The following is a 17,588-nucleotide window of genomic DNA, read 5'->3' on the forward strand; positions in this document are numbered from 1 at the left end:
TACACCTTGCAGCCACAACTACCCATCGCAGATCACTGGTGTTAGTGCGTGGTAGCTAAAGTCTGCCATCGTCCACTATAGGGGTTGCGTGTCTGTAGCTGTGGTGGTGTGGGAGATGTGGGGCTTGAAAGTGGATGACTTCGTCACTGAATGTATTAAAATGAGTGAGAATGTACTCCAGAAGGCTGTGATATGTACTCCTTGGTTTTATATATCATCTCGCAGGAGTATGGCAATCTCAGAACCATAACATTTTTCTGCTTGAATACAACTGTGAGTGATTACTGAATATAAAGTACTTAGTGAACAGCTCCTTAACATTATCATTGAGGCAGTAATCCTAACCGACGGAGAAAGAGGAAAATCGGCTTTCATACCAAGAATTCCATTGATTTCAAATGATTTGTCATTTTGTTTCAAACAATTACTATTTCCAGTCAGATTAGCTTATAGTATGAGTATCAATATGATTCAGTGTCAAACATTCCACAATTGCGCAGTTAATTTGTTTCAAACATGATCAGCTCAACGTTACTTTCTCCCGTGTCGGACAAGCAGAAAATCTGTTTGTGCATGCGCCAGGCAACACGACATCAAATGCAGGGTATAAGAACGTGTTTTTATGAAATGACTTAGTATGTAAGATATTTGTGTACCCAGAAAAAATAAAAAAATAAAAGGAGAAACAGATAAAGAATGGTCTTTTAATGCACGACTTCCGTATTATATAGAGACAACCGCACGGGTGTACAAAATAAAGAATTAAAAAAACAAGCGATGTGGGCTGTATTAAGCTAGTATACACTGTTTTAAGGGCCATGGGTTTCTTAAGATAGTGTATGTTACAATTACTTCTTGTATTGAAGGTAACATAATTTGTTAGTACTTCTTTGGTAATGTATTCGTGATTGATATTTAGTTAATGCGACAAAATAATCGATTTCGTATTATCGCACCTAAATACATTTTTTATATTATCGCATATACGTGCACTTATCTGCATATAGGGCTTAAATTCGTCAGAATAGCCCACTCAAGCATCTTTATAACCTTCATTGCTGCAATATCGAGCTTCAGTTGTCTTCAATAATACAGTGTGTAAAAATATGGTATGGCCAAACTGTTAGAACATTCCTCATACGTAGAAGAAAATGTGATTTGGACATGGGTCCGGAAACGCTTTATTTCCATGGTAGAACTCATTATCTACAACTCTACATAGTGCATTAATAATGGAAAGACACAGGAAGAGAATGTACCAGCATACAATATAAAAGGTTCAAAATGCCCTCCGTTAAGGCTGATACTCCACCGTCGCTGGGTACATCGGCGCATGTAAGAGAGAGTTTCATGTGGTATGCTGGTACGTTCTGATCCTGTCTGTTTGTCATGATTAATGTACTATATACTGTTAAAATGTAGAAAATGAACATGGAAATAAAGCGTTTATGGACCCATGTCTATACCCCATATTTTCTTCTTCTACGTGTGAGGAATGTATGCTGAAAGTTTGCACTACCATATTGTTACACCCTGTATATATATGTAACAGTGTTGCTCTGAGGAAGCTGACAGCCGACATATTTGTAGACTGTCACCCAAAGAGTTTAAATGCGGATATAAAACTATAGGCCCAATTTCCCTACTGAAAGTTTTGTTTTCACTATAGGTTATGAATACCTGTGTGTTTAATTCCTTTTATATTTATGTACTTTCATTATCATTACTTAACATTGTAGTTATTCGCTAGAAAGTCGCAATAAATTTAGCTCGAACTTCAGATTCTCACTAGATAATTTCACTCGCAACTTATATATTGCTCGGGAAATTATCGATAAATTCTGGAACTCTCGTTGTATTACCTGTTATGATAAGCTCTTTTCTGTACCTATACTCGGGGACTTAAACATTTTCAGCGGGTCACTTTTTGTCAGAGTGTACTTTGAGCATCTTCACATACCACTGTTAATTTGGGCTCAGAGGGCCAGCAGTCTACCACTAAGTCCAGCAACGTCTCAAAAAGAGACTGTACACGCATGACTTAATAACTAAAAGAATGTTTTTAGAAGAAGATTATTATTAACAAATTAAAAACAAAGTAGGAACATTCTTAAATTGTTTTAAGATAGATGTCTAAGAAATTTCGATTTGTTCTATTATTAGCTTTTTACTCATGAATATGTCAGGTTTAGTTTTAGAATTTGGTTTTACTCAAATTCTATCATGAAACTTTATGGTAAACTTAAACGTAGGTCAAATCTGGAGCAATTTATATAATTGTCTTTTGAATATAATCTCTTCAATAACTACCGGCAATCGAAAAATCTTTGTCGCTAAGAGATTTTCTACTTAACAACTGCAAGGTGAACAAAAAACGCATAACGTTAATTGGGGTAACTTCGGTCACATTTAAATGTTTGTTAGAAATTCTGCCATGAAAATAACAATGAAATTGAATTTAGGTGAAGTAGATGATATGTCTCACACGTGAATAAACGGAGAGATATTCGTTGCACACCATCAGCTGGTTTAAAGATAAATAACTTGTGGAGTAACTTCGGCCTTCTTACGTTTAACATGGAAAAATTATTCTTGTACACAGGTTAATGCGGCCGCTTGAATGAGTAAGAAACGTTTAACGGTACAAAATATGTTGACAAACTGCAAATCTCCAGTGGGAAACCTTGATCAGATGTATAGAGAGGAGTCCAGGGTCATCAGAGGTTAAGAACGGTGTTCCGAGTCCTAACGGTTGTGTAAACTACAGTACCACATTCGTCATTTCATTAGCAAGGAGGAATAAAACAAATGTGTTTATAACATTAATTTTGCATGTTAATTTGCATGTTCAATTTAAAGCACTAAATGTTTAAAAATAAAATTACCGAGCTCGATAGCTTCAGTCGCTTAAGTGCGGCCAGTATCCAGTAATCGGGAGATAGTGGGTTCGAACCCCACTGTCGGCAGCCCTGAAGATGGCTTTCTGTGGTTTCCCATTTTCATACCAGGCAAATGCTGGGGCTGTACCTTAAGGCCACGGCCGCTTCCTTCTCATTCCTAGGACTTCACCATCCCATCGTCGCCGTAAGACATATCTGTGTCGGTGAGACGTAAAGCAAATAGAAAGAAAAAGAAAAATTCACTCATGAAAATATTAAGCTCAAACGTTTTATTGAAATCAATTTTTCTTAAATGTGACCATTAGATATGTTACAAACTTATGGACACTTCTCGACAGACCTGGTTCTCTGGAACCACATACAGTTTAGATGCCCTGCGAATGGAAAGCCTCCGTTTGGAATTATTTAAAGCTCTCTTGTCTACAGAGGGTTGATATTCTAGTAAGAGCGGTCTCCACATTTCTTTTTGTAATAACATGGTATGGCCGAAGTTACTCATGAAATTAACACACTTTCATTTCAAATCAACCATTCACCACTGATCTGCATATAGGGCAGTGGCCCAAGTGGCAAATTCCGTGTCTGTTGTTTACCTACGCTTTCCTTAAATAATCGCAAAGAATTTGGAAATTTACTGAACATCTCCCTGGGAAAGTTATTCCAATCACTAACTTCTCTTACTATAAACGAATATTTGCCCTAATTTGTCCCCTTGAACTGAAACTTTATCTTCATATTATGATGTTTCCTAATTTTAAAAACACCACGCAAACTTATTCGTCTACTAAAGTAATTCCACGCCATCTCAACACAGACGGAACGGAACATACCACTTAATCGAACAGCTCGTCACCTTCCTCCCAAGTCTTCTCTGCCCAAACTTCGCAACATTTTCGTAACGCTACTCTTTTGTCGGAAATCACCCAGAACAAATAGAGCTGCTTTTCTGTAGTGGCACGCTCGTTAGTCACCAGGTGGCTCTCTGTATGCTGACACAGGACTCCGAGCGGGAGCAGACAACATTAAGCTGCAGTTAAGATGCTCATCACACCGCGTGTGAAAATTAACAAAGAGGACATCAAACGAATCGGGGACGAATGCTGTAGAAGAAATAAATAGCAACTAATAAAATAAAATGTGACGGAAGATACCAGGATAGAATAGAACAGAGCTGAAGAATGAGAAGAGAGTATGTGGAGAAACCCAGAGGATGATATGAGACGGTATGAGAAGGGGCGGCATAACCTGTGTACATACGTTATGAAAGTAATACATTGTTTTACAAAACAGTTTTAAATTCAAACCCTCATTATTGTAGAAGACTTCCTCGGGAACAGTCGAGGTTTTTTTCTGAAGACGAGGAACGAATTTCTCTTCGAATTGTAAAGAGTTTCATCTTTTCTTGACACGACATAAGCCCATATCATATCTACAAGTACGGGCCGTGAAAGCATCAATATTAGCAAAGATTTCCAAAACAGTCGTTGTAGAGTAATAAATTATGTTTGTTTCGCAACACACTATTTAATTAAATTTAATTCTTGCAGCTAACTGTCGTCACCAGAACAAAGGTTGAAAATGGAAAACGCAGTTATTGACAGATCTCCATATCGGTTTCTTATTGCACTGTTTAAAATGAATGTCGCTACTGATTTCTAGCTCAGAATAACTAACTTGGTCGAAGTTTCCCAGGATGGATAAAGTAACCCTAAATGATGGTCCTGGGCACTGAAATGCGCTGTCTATTCAAGTGATCGTCAAGGGCTTTAAAACGACTGAGGAAGTAAAATAATAGGATTTTATTAGAGACAGGATTCCAGATTTTTATGGGCAGAACAAAACACGATATCTTACAAGTAGAAAACACCCTTAATGCACCTGTATATTAATATGTAATTTTCATTCAATACAGTCAATTAATTGGAACCACAAATGCTTAAAATTTAGTGACATCATGGACGTAGAATTTGAGAGGGGACCATTTTTTTCTAATTTACAGCATTTACAACATGAATGGTTCAGTCCTGAACACTGGAAAATGTTAGAAGTAGACAGCTTTTGGTTTTAAGATAGAACTTCTCGAAAGTTCTTACTCGAATGACCTCTTATATACCGAGCGATTTGGCTGCGCGGTTTGCTTTCGGCTGGTGGTTTCGAACCCCACTATCGGCACGCATTTTTACATTTTTTGGTTTACAATTTGCTTTACGTCGCACTGAGATAGCTAGGTCTTATGGCGACGATGGGATATGAAAGGCCTAGGAGTGGGAAGGAAGCGGGCGTGGCCTTAATTAAGGTATAGCCCCAGCATGTGCTTGGTGTGAAAATGGGAAACCACAGAAAACCATTTTCAGGGTTGCCGACAGTGGGGTTCGAACCTACTATCACGCGGATGCAAGCTCACAGCTGCGCGGCCCTAACCGCACGGCCAACTCGCCCGGTGGAACGCATTTTAATACTAAGCAAATGCTGGGGTGGTACATTAATTAAGTTCACGGTCGCTTCCTTCCCCATTTCATCGCTTTCCTATTCCATCGTCGCCAGTATTCTTCTCCATTCACCACCTTACCTTCAACAACCTCACATCTCCTGGACAGAGAGAGGGCGTCACCTTCAAGTGGTCCGCTCCACCCCTGTGGGATGGGAATGAATTATTATTATTATTATTATTATTATTATTATTATTATTAATTTCTTTGCAAAGAAATTTGAGTGGGTGCGACGTTAAACCACCAACAAAAAGAAAAATGACCTCTTACTTTTCATTTCTTAAACCGGTTCTTTGTACGGAGTTCATGTGTGGATCTTCGCAACGGAGTTGTTAGTAAATGGATTACTGTTTCCAAGATGCTGGAATCGATCCGGTCTAAATCTTATAGCATATGGGTGTTCATTGGAAAGAACGAGTCGTTGTTGCCTTCCATCTCGTTAAGAAACTCCTCCGTGTCAAAATTCCAGTACCATGGCTTTGTTGAGACTATTGCCAGTTGAAACGGACGTTAAACACCGGGTTGGCAAAATAAAACTGGACCGGAATATATTTACAATCGAACTGACGGGGGATTAATCCTTGTTAATGAACATCACAAAAGATGCTGGTAATGGCCCCATGTGAAGAAATGAAAAACGGAGGATCCATAAGTTCTGGCTCAACTTCACCCAGAAACCACCGTCAGAACTCAACACGCGAAGGTTCGTCTGGACTCTTTACGCACGCACAACAGAGAATTTGTAAGGATACATATGCGGCTCCTTTATGATAATGTTTCGATATGACGCTCCTTAATTCCCACTTGCACAAATAAGTGGCGTCCAGATTTCGTCGGACTTCGTTTCAGACTTTCCTGCACTCGAGCGATGTTTTCCTGTGATTGAACTCTTTGTATTCGCCACAGAGCCCGTTTCACGCCATTAAGTTTTCTATTGTAGACTTTGCTGAAGGTTTTGCCATACCACTTCCAGTCTCGCGCAAACAGTTCCGCACATGTTTTCTACGAATCATGCTTTGCATGACACTCTGTAATAAACACGCACTGTTTTTTCGTGAGCACCATTTTGTGTTGCATTCAACTGGTCACTAAACACGTCAGCTCCTCTCACTCACTCGGTCACATACAGCGACGTACTCGGGAGATGCGCACGCGCAGACATGGGACAGCAACCGATTGGTCCATCGAAATCACGGTTTCCAGCATTTCCTGTGTTGGGCAGATTTCCTCTTCGTTAACAAGTTTCAGTTCCGCCTCAGTCTTATAAATATTTTTCCATTTCAGTTTATTTTGCCCAGTCTGTACAACTTTACTGCTCCCTTGCCTTAGCTCCACTGCAGCAGCGAGTTTTGTGCCTCCTCTCTCTCCGGTTCTGCTCAGAGCACATGACGTCACGCGGAAGTTAGCTGAAGGCTACTGGTGAACAATACCAACAGTTTGACAAAACTAGATAGAGATCCGTCCACACACGAAGTCTGTTTATGGAAACATATTTTTTCCTGGTGTCAGGTCTTATCTAAGGTATACACAGTTTAAGACAGAGACTGGTTACTTACCATATGCGCCTGCCGTGCCTCCTCTATGTAGTGTGTTGTAATGATCACAGTCACCTTATGGTCCAAAGTCAAAGACGTTAGATGCTCCCAGATCCTGCAGACACAAACACAGTACACTTATAGGAGGCTTGAGGAACAATAAAACCGAATTAATATGCACACTGGAGTTGATTGTTTTATATCACCGGAAATGATTTGATAAGGCAATGTCTCTCCATACAACGGTCACTCTAATATTTCTTTGTGGCGCATCCACTCGGACTCTTAGTTATGATGTCACGGAAGTAGGAGTGGATTTTGGAAAAGTTTGATTGCTATATTTTTCTCTAACGGAATAATTTTCACAGCCGTGTGATTTCGGCGTGTTCTTTGTGGGATACAATAATGAGCACGGCCGAATAGGTTAAACACCAGTCGATATAACATAGACCAATTCACGGACAACCACCACCGAAATCTCGTCCTCATTAGTATCAAGGCAGGAGTCCAGCAACAAAAATGCATTGAAAATGTATTCTAATCGGTATCAAGAGAACTTCTTTCAATTATATTTTAGGAGATGGTTAGACGCTCGTTTTCTAATTCAAGGTTTCAGGGTCAAATCCCTGCACGGTCGATCGGCTTTTAAGTGTATGTATATCCGACAGAACAGTATAATTAGATTTACTGGCGCATTAGAAAATCCATTAATAGGGAAAATTTCGAGTATACTGTGTTTTTAAAAATGGAAAATGATGTTCCGTTAAACGTCAGTAATAATAATTATAATAATTATTATTAAATTAAATGGCGTATAGCTTTTAGTTCCAGGAGTGTCCGAGGACGAGTTCCGCTCGCCAGATGCACGTCTTTTGATTTGACTCCCGTAGGCAACCTGCGCGTCGTGATGAGGATGAAATGGTGATGAAGACGACATATACACCCAGCCCCCGTGCCAGCGGAATTATCCAATTGTGGTTAAAATTCCCGACCCTGCCGGGAATCGAACCCGGCACCCCCGTGACCAAAGGCCAGCACGCTAACCATTTAGCCATGGAGCTGGATAATAATCATGATAATAATAATAATAATGATAATAATAATAATAATAATAATAATAATAATAATAATAATAATAATAATAATAATAATTTGATACAGATCTGTGTTACTCTATTCTGTTTCTCATACGCCTACTCATATTTTGATCTCCAGCAACCTAGTCTTGGATGTCATAAAATGAGTCCCATCAATCTTTCCCCTTCTGGTCAAATCCATTAAATCGTTCATCCCCCCGTCATTAACTTTATGTTGGATCTCTTTGTGATTGGATGCACTGACCTCAGATTCATTGTTATTCCATAGCACCACACTTCAGAACACTCTTTCTTTCCGCACGAGTTTGTCTGTATTTCACTGCCATACAATGGCACGCTCTACAAAGTCATTTTTATTTACCACTAATCTGCATTGAGGGCTGTCTACTAGGTGGCAGATTCGCTATCAGTTGTTTACCTAATCTCTTCTTCAATAATTTCAAAGAAGTTGGAAATTTATCGAACACTTCCCTTGGTAAATTATTCCACTCCCTAATTCGTCTTCCAATAAAGGAATAATTACTCCAATTTGTACTCTTGAATTCTAACTTTATCTTCATGTTTTAATCTTTCGTACCGTTAAATAATCCGCTCCAAGCGTGTTCGTTTGCTAATGTCATTCCACGCCATCTCGCGGAACATACAGTCAAGCAGCTCGCTTCCTTACTCCAAAGTCTTCCCAGCGCTAAGATGGTATCATTTTCGTAACGCTACTCGTTTGTCGGGATACAAAAACAGCCCCATGGCTTACCAAGCGACCGCTGCTCAGCCCAAAGGCCTACAGATTACGAGGTGTCGTGTGGTCAGCACGTGAATCTCCTCGGCCGTTATCATTGGCTATCTAAACCAGGGCCGCCATATCGCCGACAGATGGCTACTCAATTGTAATCACGTAGGCTGAGTGGATATAGCGCGCAGCTGTGAGCTTGCATCCGGGAGATAGTGGGTTCGAATCCCACTGTCGGCAGCCCTGAAGATGGTTTTCCGTGGTTTCCCATTTTCACACCAGGAAAATGCTGGGGCTGTACATTAAGGCCACGGCCACTTCCTTCCCATTCCTAGGCCTTTCCTATCCCATCGTCGCCATAAGAGCTATCTTTGTCGGTGCGACGTAAACAAATATAAAAAAAAATTCCTGAGCTGAAATTTGTTGCATCAACTGACAGCTATTTCTATCTGATTTTATTTATTTATTTATTTATTTATTTATTTATTTATTTATTTATTTATTTATTTATTTATTTATTTATTCATTCATTCATTCATTAATTCATCATATTATCCTTTACGTGGACTATATTTTTATCCCTCATTTCATAGCTAAGCATTATTTTGCTGGAGATGTGCACTCATACCTTTGACATTCTGTATAGTAGCATATAATGATCACTCGTACACGAACACTCACGTGTGTCTCAGTTCGGGGTCCAGACCCACAGTCGGCTCGTCCAGAATGAGCAGCTCGGCACCGTGGACCAGCGCAGCAGCGAACGATACGCGCCTCTGCTGTCCGCCACTGGAATTACATAAGGGTACCAGATAGACCAGCGTATTCTAAAAATGAGTGTACTATTTTAACGTATAAACTGTATTACTTACATATAAGAATGTATAACAAAGAAAGTGTGTCCTCCCTTGGCTCATTTATGAGTAAAAGACAGAACATTAACAAATAGGGAATCTTACTTCAGCTTCTTACATAATAAAGTAGCAACCATACACCATATTACGAGTCGAATCACCAGTGTAGAAATATAACTAGAAGGTAGAGGAAAAGTAAACAGTAATAGTGCTTGTAGGCTTAAAAGGACAGCAGCTGTAAACTAGAAGTCGTTACAAAGCCAGTACATATTGTACCAGTAATTCATGTAGAAGACGGTAGGGCTAGAGTATGTCAGCTGCTATGACCTTTCGGACATAATGAAACTTATGGATAATGGAAAATTGCCAATAATATGCTAATGGAATTGAATTTAGTGGATCTTTGTAGGAAAAACACTAGTTGGGGTAATATTGTCTTTATTGTTTCTATAATTCAAATGATGAAGTCACATGTCTTCCTAAAACATGAATCATCGAAGATCACCTGTGGTTTACCTGAGATTCTTGATGTACCTCCCATCTGGAGGCAGGTTCAGCAGCAGGGACAAGAACTCGTACCGCTCCTCAAGCTGTTTGTTGTTCATGCCAAACAACCAGCCGAAGTAGAAGATAGCACCCTTTACCGAGAATTCTCCTAGTAGACCAATTTCCTGAAAAATGAAATGTTTGCGTATTCTTCCTTCAAAACTAGACTCACATTTCAGTTTATTATAAGCTTCCCTTGACCTTTATAAAATACAGATACCGTATTTTATATTGAAAGTCCTGATATCAAACCTAGCTTCTCTTGGAAACCAGTTTGCTATGGTGATAGAAGTTATTGATAATGATAATCCACAGCCTGTTTCCAGTCATTTGACCGGGTCAGGAATGGAATGAATGAAGCAAGCCCCCATCTAGCGGCGAGGATAGGAATTGTGCCGGCTGCCGAAGCCTGTCACACTCCTCTGGGGCAAGACAGATGAAATGATGATGGAGAGTGTTGCTGGAATGAATGACAGGGAAAACCGGTGTACCCGGAAGAAAACCTGTCCCTCCACTTTGTCCAGTGCAAATCTCACATTGAGTGACCGGGATTTGAACAAGGAACTCGGCGGTGAGAGGCAGGCGCGCTGCCACCTGAGTCACGGAGGCTTATAGAAGTTATTAGTTTCTTTTAAATTTATAAATCTACCCCTCCAACTAAGAACATCGTAACTGACATTTTTGTGATTGTGAGATTATTCGCCGTAACATAACTGGAACATTTTTCCACCCTGATTCACAATATTTTTTATTAATTTAAGAACACCGTAATGTTATTATTTAATTTGTTAAATGGAGTGTTGTCTATAACCATTTCAGTTAAAGTAATGTTACGATCATCTTACAGAAAGTATTCCACTCATTTACTCAACACTGCATGTTAAGGATTGCACTGATTTTTAAGCATCTGTCCGCATTGACGAGGCAAGATGGTTCACAGTTTCTATTCTCGCTGTTTTGTGACCTGATAAATCATCAGTTGATTATAGTACTCATTTTAGTAGCTGGATAGAGACATTTCCTATCACTGAAGCCAGATAGGCAAGGGACGTGCTTGTACCCTTCACGTCTAGTTATTGATGTGTCAACGTCCAAATATCCAATCCATATGGTTGAAGTACAGTTTGATTGTGAATCTGGGACATGAGAGAAAACACATTGTTTGATGGGCCTCAAATAAATACACGGGATTGGGGGTGATTTAAAAAATGAAATTTTTAGGTACGTGACTCGGTTTGCGATTAATAACTCCGAAAACAAGAGACATATGAAGATATAGCACTTATCGTCTTGCATTCGATTAACAAACTGGTTCGAAATTCCCAAAAAATATAGCAAGGGAGGGGCTCAACATTTGAAGTTAGACTATTTTTAAAAATCGACGATTATAAATATCATTTCCAGCTCCTCATGTGCGATACCGTTAGAAAACTCTCTCTGAGCCAGAGATGATTGTACCACGATGGTTTCCCTACAACTATTTGAGGGGGTATGAGGAGAGCGAACATGTGAATATTTCTTAATTTACTTCATATCAACTTCTGAATAATTTCCTCTCATGGTATGTTCAAAATTAAAATAGACTATTACTCTCAATATAACGATACAATTGCGGTAGTAGATTTAGGAAAATTAGGGTAGAAGTTACATTGTGTTCGGAAGATTGAAAACTGCCTATTTCTTAAACACATGCTGGGACTATATAATTAGCTACTCCTATATGACCAGGCAGATAGTTCGCAATAAATAATGTCAGTAACATAGCTGTCGTAAAAGTAAACTCAGTTAATCGGTTCTTATTTTACGGTATTTCTTTCTTTCTTTCTTTCTTTCTTTCTTTCTTTCTTTCTTTCTTTCTTTCTTTAGTTTTTGTCGGGATGAGTAGCTCAGGCGGTAGAACGCTGGCTTTCTGAACCCAACTGGGCAAGTTTGATCCTGACTCAGTCCGGTGGTATTTGAAGGTGCTCAAATACGTCAGTCTCGTGTCAGTAGATTTACTGGCGCGTAAAAGAACTCCTGGGGAACAACATTCTGACACCTCTGCGTTTCCGAAAACCATAAAGATATAGTTAGTGGAACGTAAAGTCAATAATTTTCTTTCTTTCTTTATTTATTTATTTATTGACGTGACAATTGCCAGCTACGATACCATTCTTCTCGGCCACTTCTAGACAAAATTGTAAAAATTGCATTGAATTTCCGGTCTAACATGTGTCTAATTTCATCCAAAGCCTGGCTTGCTTCTGGCTGCGATTTCATGAAAATCTAGCTGGCCAGTCCACCAGTTTTCACCCGTATTATTATTATTATTATTATTATTATTATTATTATTATTATTATTAAATTTTAATTTGAGAGAAGAGTTTGAGTTTTTACAATATGCCAAGAAATAAAGTGTATTAAATTACTATACGTTCCAAAATTCACTACCCAAGCTAAGAGTGATCGCGTAGGAGGTCAAGGGACGAAATGGTAATCAAGAACCCATGTTTATATGTGTAATAGCGCTAGGCGTTATCAGGAGTTGTATATAGCCTGTTGGGTAGGCCAACCTCAATACATCTCCTGCTGGAGAGCAACATACTTTCAGGATACTCTTAACGTTTGTCCAATGATGTTCATTCCCATGTCTCGAAGTTCCTAAGAAAAAGACGTGGCTGTACAATATACAGTATAACGAGGCTCTTAATGAGTATATGTCAGCTCCTTTTAGAAGTTCTAGTTAAACCTGAGTGTAGGTGCTATTCGCAGTCGTCGCATGTCAGGATTCCGCCGATGTGACAGAATGGTAAGAGGCCTATTAACAGGCACTTCGACATAAGTACCTATAATTTATCAATTGACACAATTGATAAAGGATTTAGAACTTGTTGTCTGAATACGTAATGGATCTATGTGGTTCTAAACCCCACGCTACACACCCACTGAATTGAGTAGCTCAGTGCTGGCCTTCTCAGCTCAAGTTACCGACTTCGATCCCATCTCAGTCTGGTGATGTTTGAAGGTGATGAAGTACGTTAACCATAAAAGTAGTTAGTGGGACGTAAATCCAATATTATCAACCGAAGTTTTCTAAACTTGGAACGTAAACAAAGACAGTCTCGGTTCATTTGACTGTACGAAGCACCCAGTCACAATAAAATCTTTCCTATGTAACAAACATCTGCGTACTCTTGACTGCGTGTGAGTTGTGACGATCGCGAGAGTCATCGTCCTTACCGTGAGACCGGGAGTGATGATTTATGAATGTTAAACCACGCTGCAGTGAGACGGCCAGAGCGATCACACTCAGATGTCAAGTGATGGCACACAATGCACGTCTGAACAAAGGTTCATGATAAAATAAATTTTATTTCCTAGAAGCACTTTTCAATTTGTGCGAATGTGAATTTGAGAAGAAATCTATTGATGATAATAAATAACTACATGGTTAAACAATATGACTAATAATACGTCTGTGAATCAGTGGTAGAAAATCAGCCTCCGGATTCCAAGATAGCGGGTTCAAACATGGCAGAGATAGTTGGATTTTTGAAAGGCGGAAAAAAGTCCATTTAACACTCCATGATGTACGAAGTCGGTATGTAAAAGATTCTGATTACACAAAGATTTGTGGTAACACATTTGGCGTTTACCCGACAAAATTCGTAAAAGCTCAGCTATAGACACCCAAAGAGAGATTAGGTTTACTGTGCCCTCTAATAAGCCTTGAGTGAAATGGAACGTCGAAAATGACGAGCAAGCGGCCAGACGGCGTCAGATTAAAATGCTTACACACGGTAGCTTGAGGCCGGTAGTAGTAGCGCAATTGGGCATTGTAATGATTATTGCTTTAAGGAGCAGCCTAATATCTAGGTCATCGGACCATTTCGAATCTTGTTCATCCTTATAGAATTAGATATTTACATAAAAGTGTGATTTTCCGTCTGTATGTGTATACTTCCACTGGCGTCCTTCTTTACCCTCAGAAGTAAAATATTAAACAAAATTTACTCAAATACACCATGTACTACAGAAATTCATAGCGGTAATGGGTGACATATGTCTTCACACATGTTAAAACATAAACGTCCAAAATTCCATTACTGAGCGAGAAGAGTATGTGGTGCGGATCGCGTAGCTGCAACCTCGCATTTGGGAGGTGTTGAAATCAAGCCTTACCGTTGACAGTACGGCTTCGGTCAAGATTTTCTCAGTCCTGGACGATCCCTCACCCAGTATTCCCGAAGATAATGAAACGTTAGATGATTCAGGTTGTTATAAATTTAAAATACAATATGTGGCATACCATGTGAAAGTGGATAGCAAGAGGTATCTTCAACATTTTAAAATGATATTAAGGAGTAAAGTGATTACTGATTAGATAGATATTCAATTCTGCACAATAGTATCTTCTTCTGTTTAATAGACTGCATTCCATTAAATGTTGAATATAGTATGATATTCCTAGTCATCTTTTTTGCAGAATGATTATGAACTTTGACCTACTTCCCGAATTAAAACCATTTTCGCGATCATTACGGTTTCCTCTTCTTAGAAAGAGAAGGAATGTGTTTAAAACTTTGGAAACCTTCCTCTAATTGATTGAAAGTGAATTTATTTGTTCCATCATGGGAAGTCCCGCCTTAGCTGTATGCAACCATTCAGGAATGGTTACGAATAGGCGGCAGCAATCTGTGCGCTTTTCAGTAGAACACGCGCTGCTTGCATCTTGTGAAAGCTCAGTCTTAAGATAGTAATCATTGCAATATAATAAACACGGTTGCTTCCGAGAGAATCCAAATTACAACTAGCTCAATTTCTCTCAATCGCAATAAATCTTTACAATAATATTCTTCGTGTATCATTCGCGGCTTCATAAACTTAATAACGCAGTTTTATTCAGCTGCCTTAAATAAGAGCTTTGGTGCATTTTCCTGTTATACGATAAAATTTCATTTTAAAAATGACTCGGTTTATAATATGAACAATCGTCATCACTTTTGTATCATTAAAAAGCCTGTATTATACATGTCGAAATAAAACTTCTAAGGGTGAATGAAGAATGAGCCTCGAAACTTATGAAAAATAGTATTATATGATAATTGTAATGACTTCTTTCCGTGAACGCTTTGCAGTTAGTAAAATATGTTTACACAGCCCTAATTTTTACCCTGTTATATATATTTAATGTTTTCAAAATTTTTAATAAATCCAAGTTCATATTTTGCAATATTTTGACCACCATGATACGGATTGTGCCATATAAGAGAAAGATGCCCTTTTATGCAATTTAAGAGTTTGCAGGTTAAATCTAAACCATACAAGTTTTCCATGTATTAGACAAAGGGTCTTATTTATAACAACTACAGAGCTGACATTTATCCATTAATTTGATTTTAAGCAGACTCCTAGAGAAGGCCCTTAATCTGAGAAGTATGCGGTATATTATACCGTGAATTGCATAAGAGTCAGAAGTACTGGTTATTAATAACTCCAACGTTTACGTAAACATTACGATAGACGCACACAGTGTGGGCTATTATCTTAAAAAGAACAAACACAAAAAACAAACAAACAAACAAACAAAAATTGTTATCGTTAAACTATAAATATGGAGAACAAGTCATCTGTAATATTTCTCGTAAGATTTTATTTCCATGGAATCACTTGTTGTACCCTTGTTGTAATTAATAGTGTAAAATTTTAAAATACTGAAGGTACGTGTGAATTTGTATATGACGATGTTGCAATGTAAAACTAGTAGTAAGCTCAGCCGTATATGATACTGGATTTAGAATGTTAAACTATTAGTATTCATATAATATTTTATTTCCATGAAATTGCTTGTAGTAGTAGTAGTTTGCCTGCTGTCATTTCTTGATGGATGCAGTACTTTTTCATCCATCACTTGGCACAGGCCAGAGTAAAGTGTAGCTTCCAGCGAGGTCCCAGTCTCATCCATGGCTGTGACTATATGAAAGCTGCTGTGGTATGGGTGGTGCTGAGTAATGACTATACCTCGGATTTGTAGGTGGTAATAGGTTAGATTGCAAAGTAATTTGGTATGTAGGAAGTGTCATGCAACCCGTTATACCATAGTGTAGGAAGAGTAGCATAAATTCAAGAAGTTCTAGAGGCTGTACCCCTAATATCTATGCAAATCTCATAGCATAACCGTTGTACAGTGTGGGGTATACTTGTTACTGGCTTGAGTAAGTTTGCATTCTAACCTATCACCACCTAATAATCCGGACTCTAGTAATGACATTCAGAGCACGATTAGTGTGTATGGGTGTTATGAAAGGTGTTGCTCATAGGGTTAGTCGTGCTGCAGTAGCACTTTCTGGCCCAGTGGGGAAAGCAATGGCAAACTACCTCACTCCTCATCTTGCCTAGTACGCCTCTTGTTGGTGCTCCCATTGGTTTTTGAGGCTTCCTTATAACTGCATAACTATTGGTGGTGCTATTTGAGGATCCAGCCAGCCTCTGGGCTGATGACCTAACAGACAGTAGTAGTAGTAGTATGGGTAACTTTATTATCACACTACTGCAAGTTATCATTGCCACCTAGATATTTCCCAATGCAATGTATTTATTAATAATAATATAAAGAAACACTGAAGAAAATTAAAAGATCTAGTGGCTGTTAGTGATGGATGAATGTTTCTTCTTAAAGATAAAGCAAATTGTTTGTTTCTTATGATATTATAAACTTAAAAGCTAATGATAACTTCTGATTGGCTCAATACCTTAATCTTCCATGAGCACAGTTCTACCAGAAATCTTATAACCATGTTCGATCCCTTCATCACTACATTCATGGAGACTACTATCTAAAAACTTCAGATGGGTATGGACTTACTTGAGGCATGTAGCCAATTCTTGGGCCTGGTACTCCGCTGCCCCTGGAACCAGGTTTCCCTCCCAGCACTGAGATCTCTCCAGCATCGAGCTTCCGGCGACCCACAATGCAGTTGAGTAATGTCGTCTTTCCACAGCCGCTAGCACCGAGCAGCGCATAGCTGTAGACGAGATCAAGGGTGGAATATACATACATTTTTGTCACGCTCTAGGGGATGAGACAGTGTCTAGCAATGTGCTTGGTAGGTTTAGCACAGAGCGTCATTCACGTAGCACATCTGACGTTCCTAAACTAAAAGTTATGACTGCACCTTAAACAACCTACTCTGCCAGTGGTGTCCACGGGAGCTGTGCGGAAACTCGCCTCAGGGCACGCACGCAAACAAAGTGCGTGATAGGGAGCACAGCACTACTGATTCATAAAATGTGATATGTTACGTCGTGAAGGATTTTAATTTTATTTGACGTTAATTTTCCCAATATCTTATTATGAAGACATAATTGCAGTACATAAGTACGAGTATTTTGCTTTTAACGAAACATAAACCAATAATTTTACAAATACTATATTAAATTTACCTTAATGACATATTTGCT

The 17,588-nt window shown here is 38.9% G+C and overlaps 1 protein-coding gene across 1 annotated transcript in view; it reads right to left on the minus strand.

Annotated features, from left to right (window-relative positions):
- Window positions 1–17,588, minus strand: part of LOC136877393 (ABC transporter G family member 23) — a 209,231-nt gene that overhangs the window by 70,480 nt on the left and 121,163 nt on the right. The window contains exons 3-6 of the mRNA XM_067151397.2: window positions 16,993–17,152; window positions 10,119–10,273; window positions 9,430–9,537; window positions 6,946–7,039 (exon numbers count right to left, since the gene is read on the minus strand). Coding sequence (XP_067007498.2) covers window positions 6,946–7,039; window positions 9,430–9,537; window positions 10,119–10,273; window positions 16,993–17,152 — 517 coding nt within the window. The remainder of the gene's footprint in view (window positions 1–6,945; window positions 7,040–9,429; window positions 9,538–10,118; window positions 10,274–16,992; window positions 17,153–17,588) is intronic.

This window comes from Anabrus simplex, chromosome 7, assembly GCF_040414725.1.
Source record: "Anabrus simplex isolate iqAnaSimp1 chromosome 7, ASM4041472v1, whole genome shotgun sequence".
Lineage (NCBI taxonomy): Eukaryota > Metazoa > Arthropoda > Insecta > Orthoptera > Tettigoniidae > Anabrus > Anabrus simplex.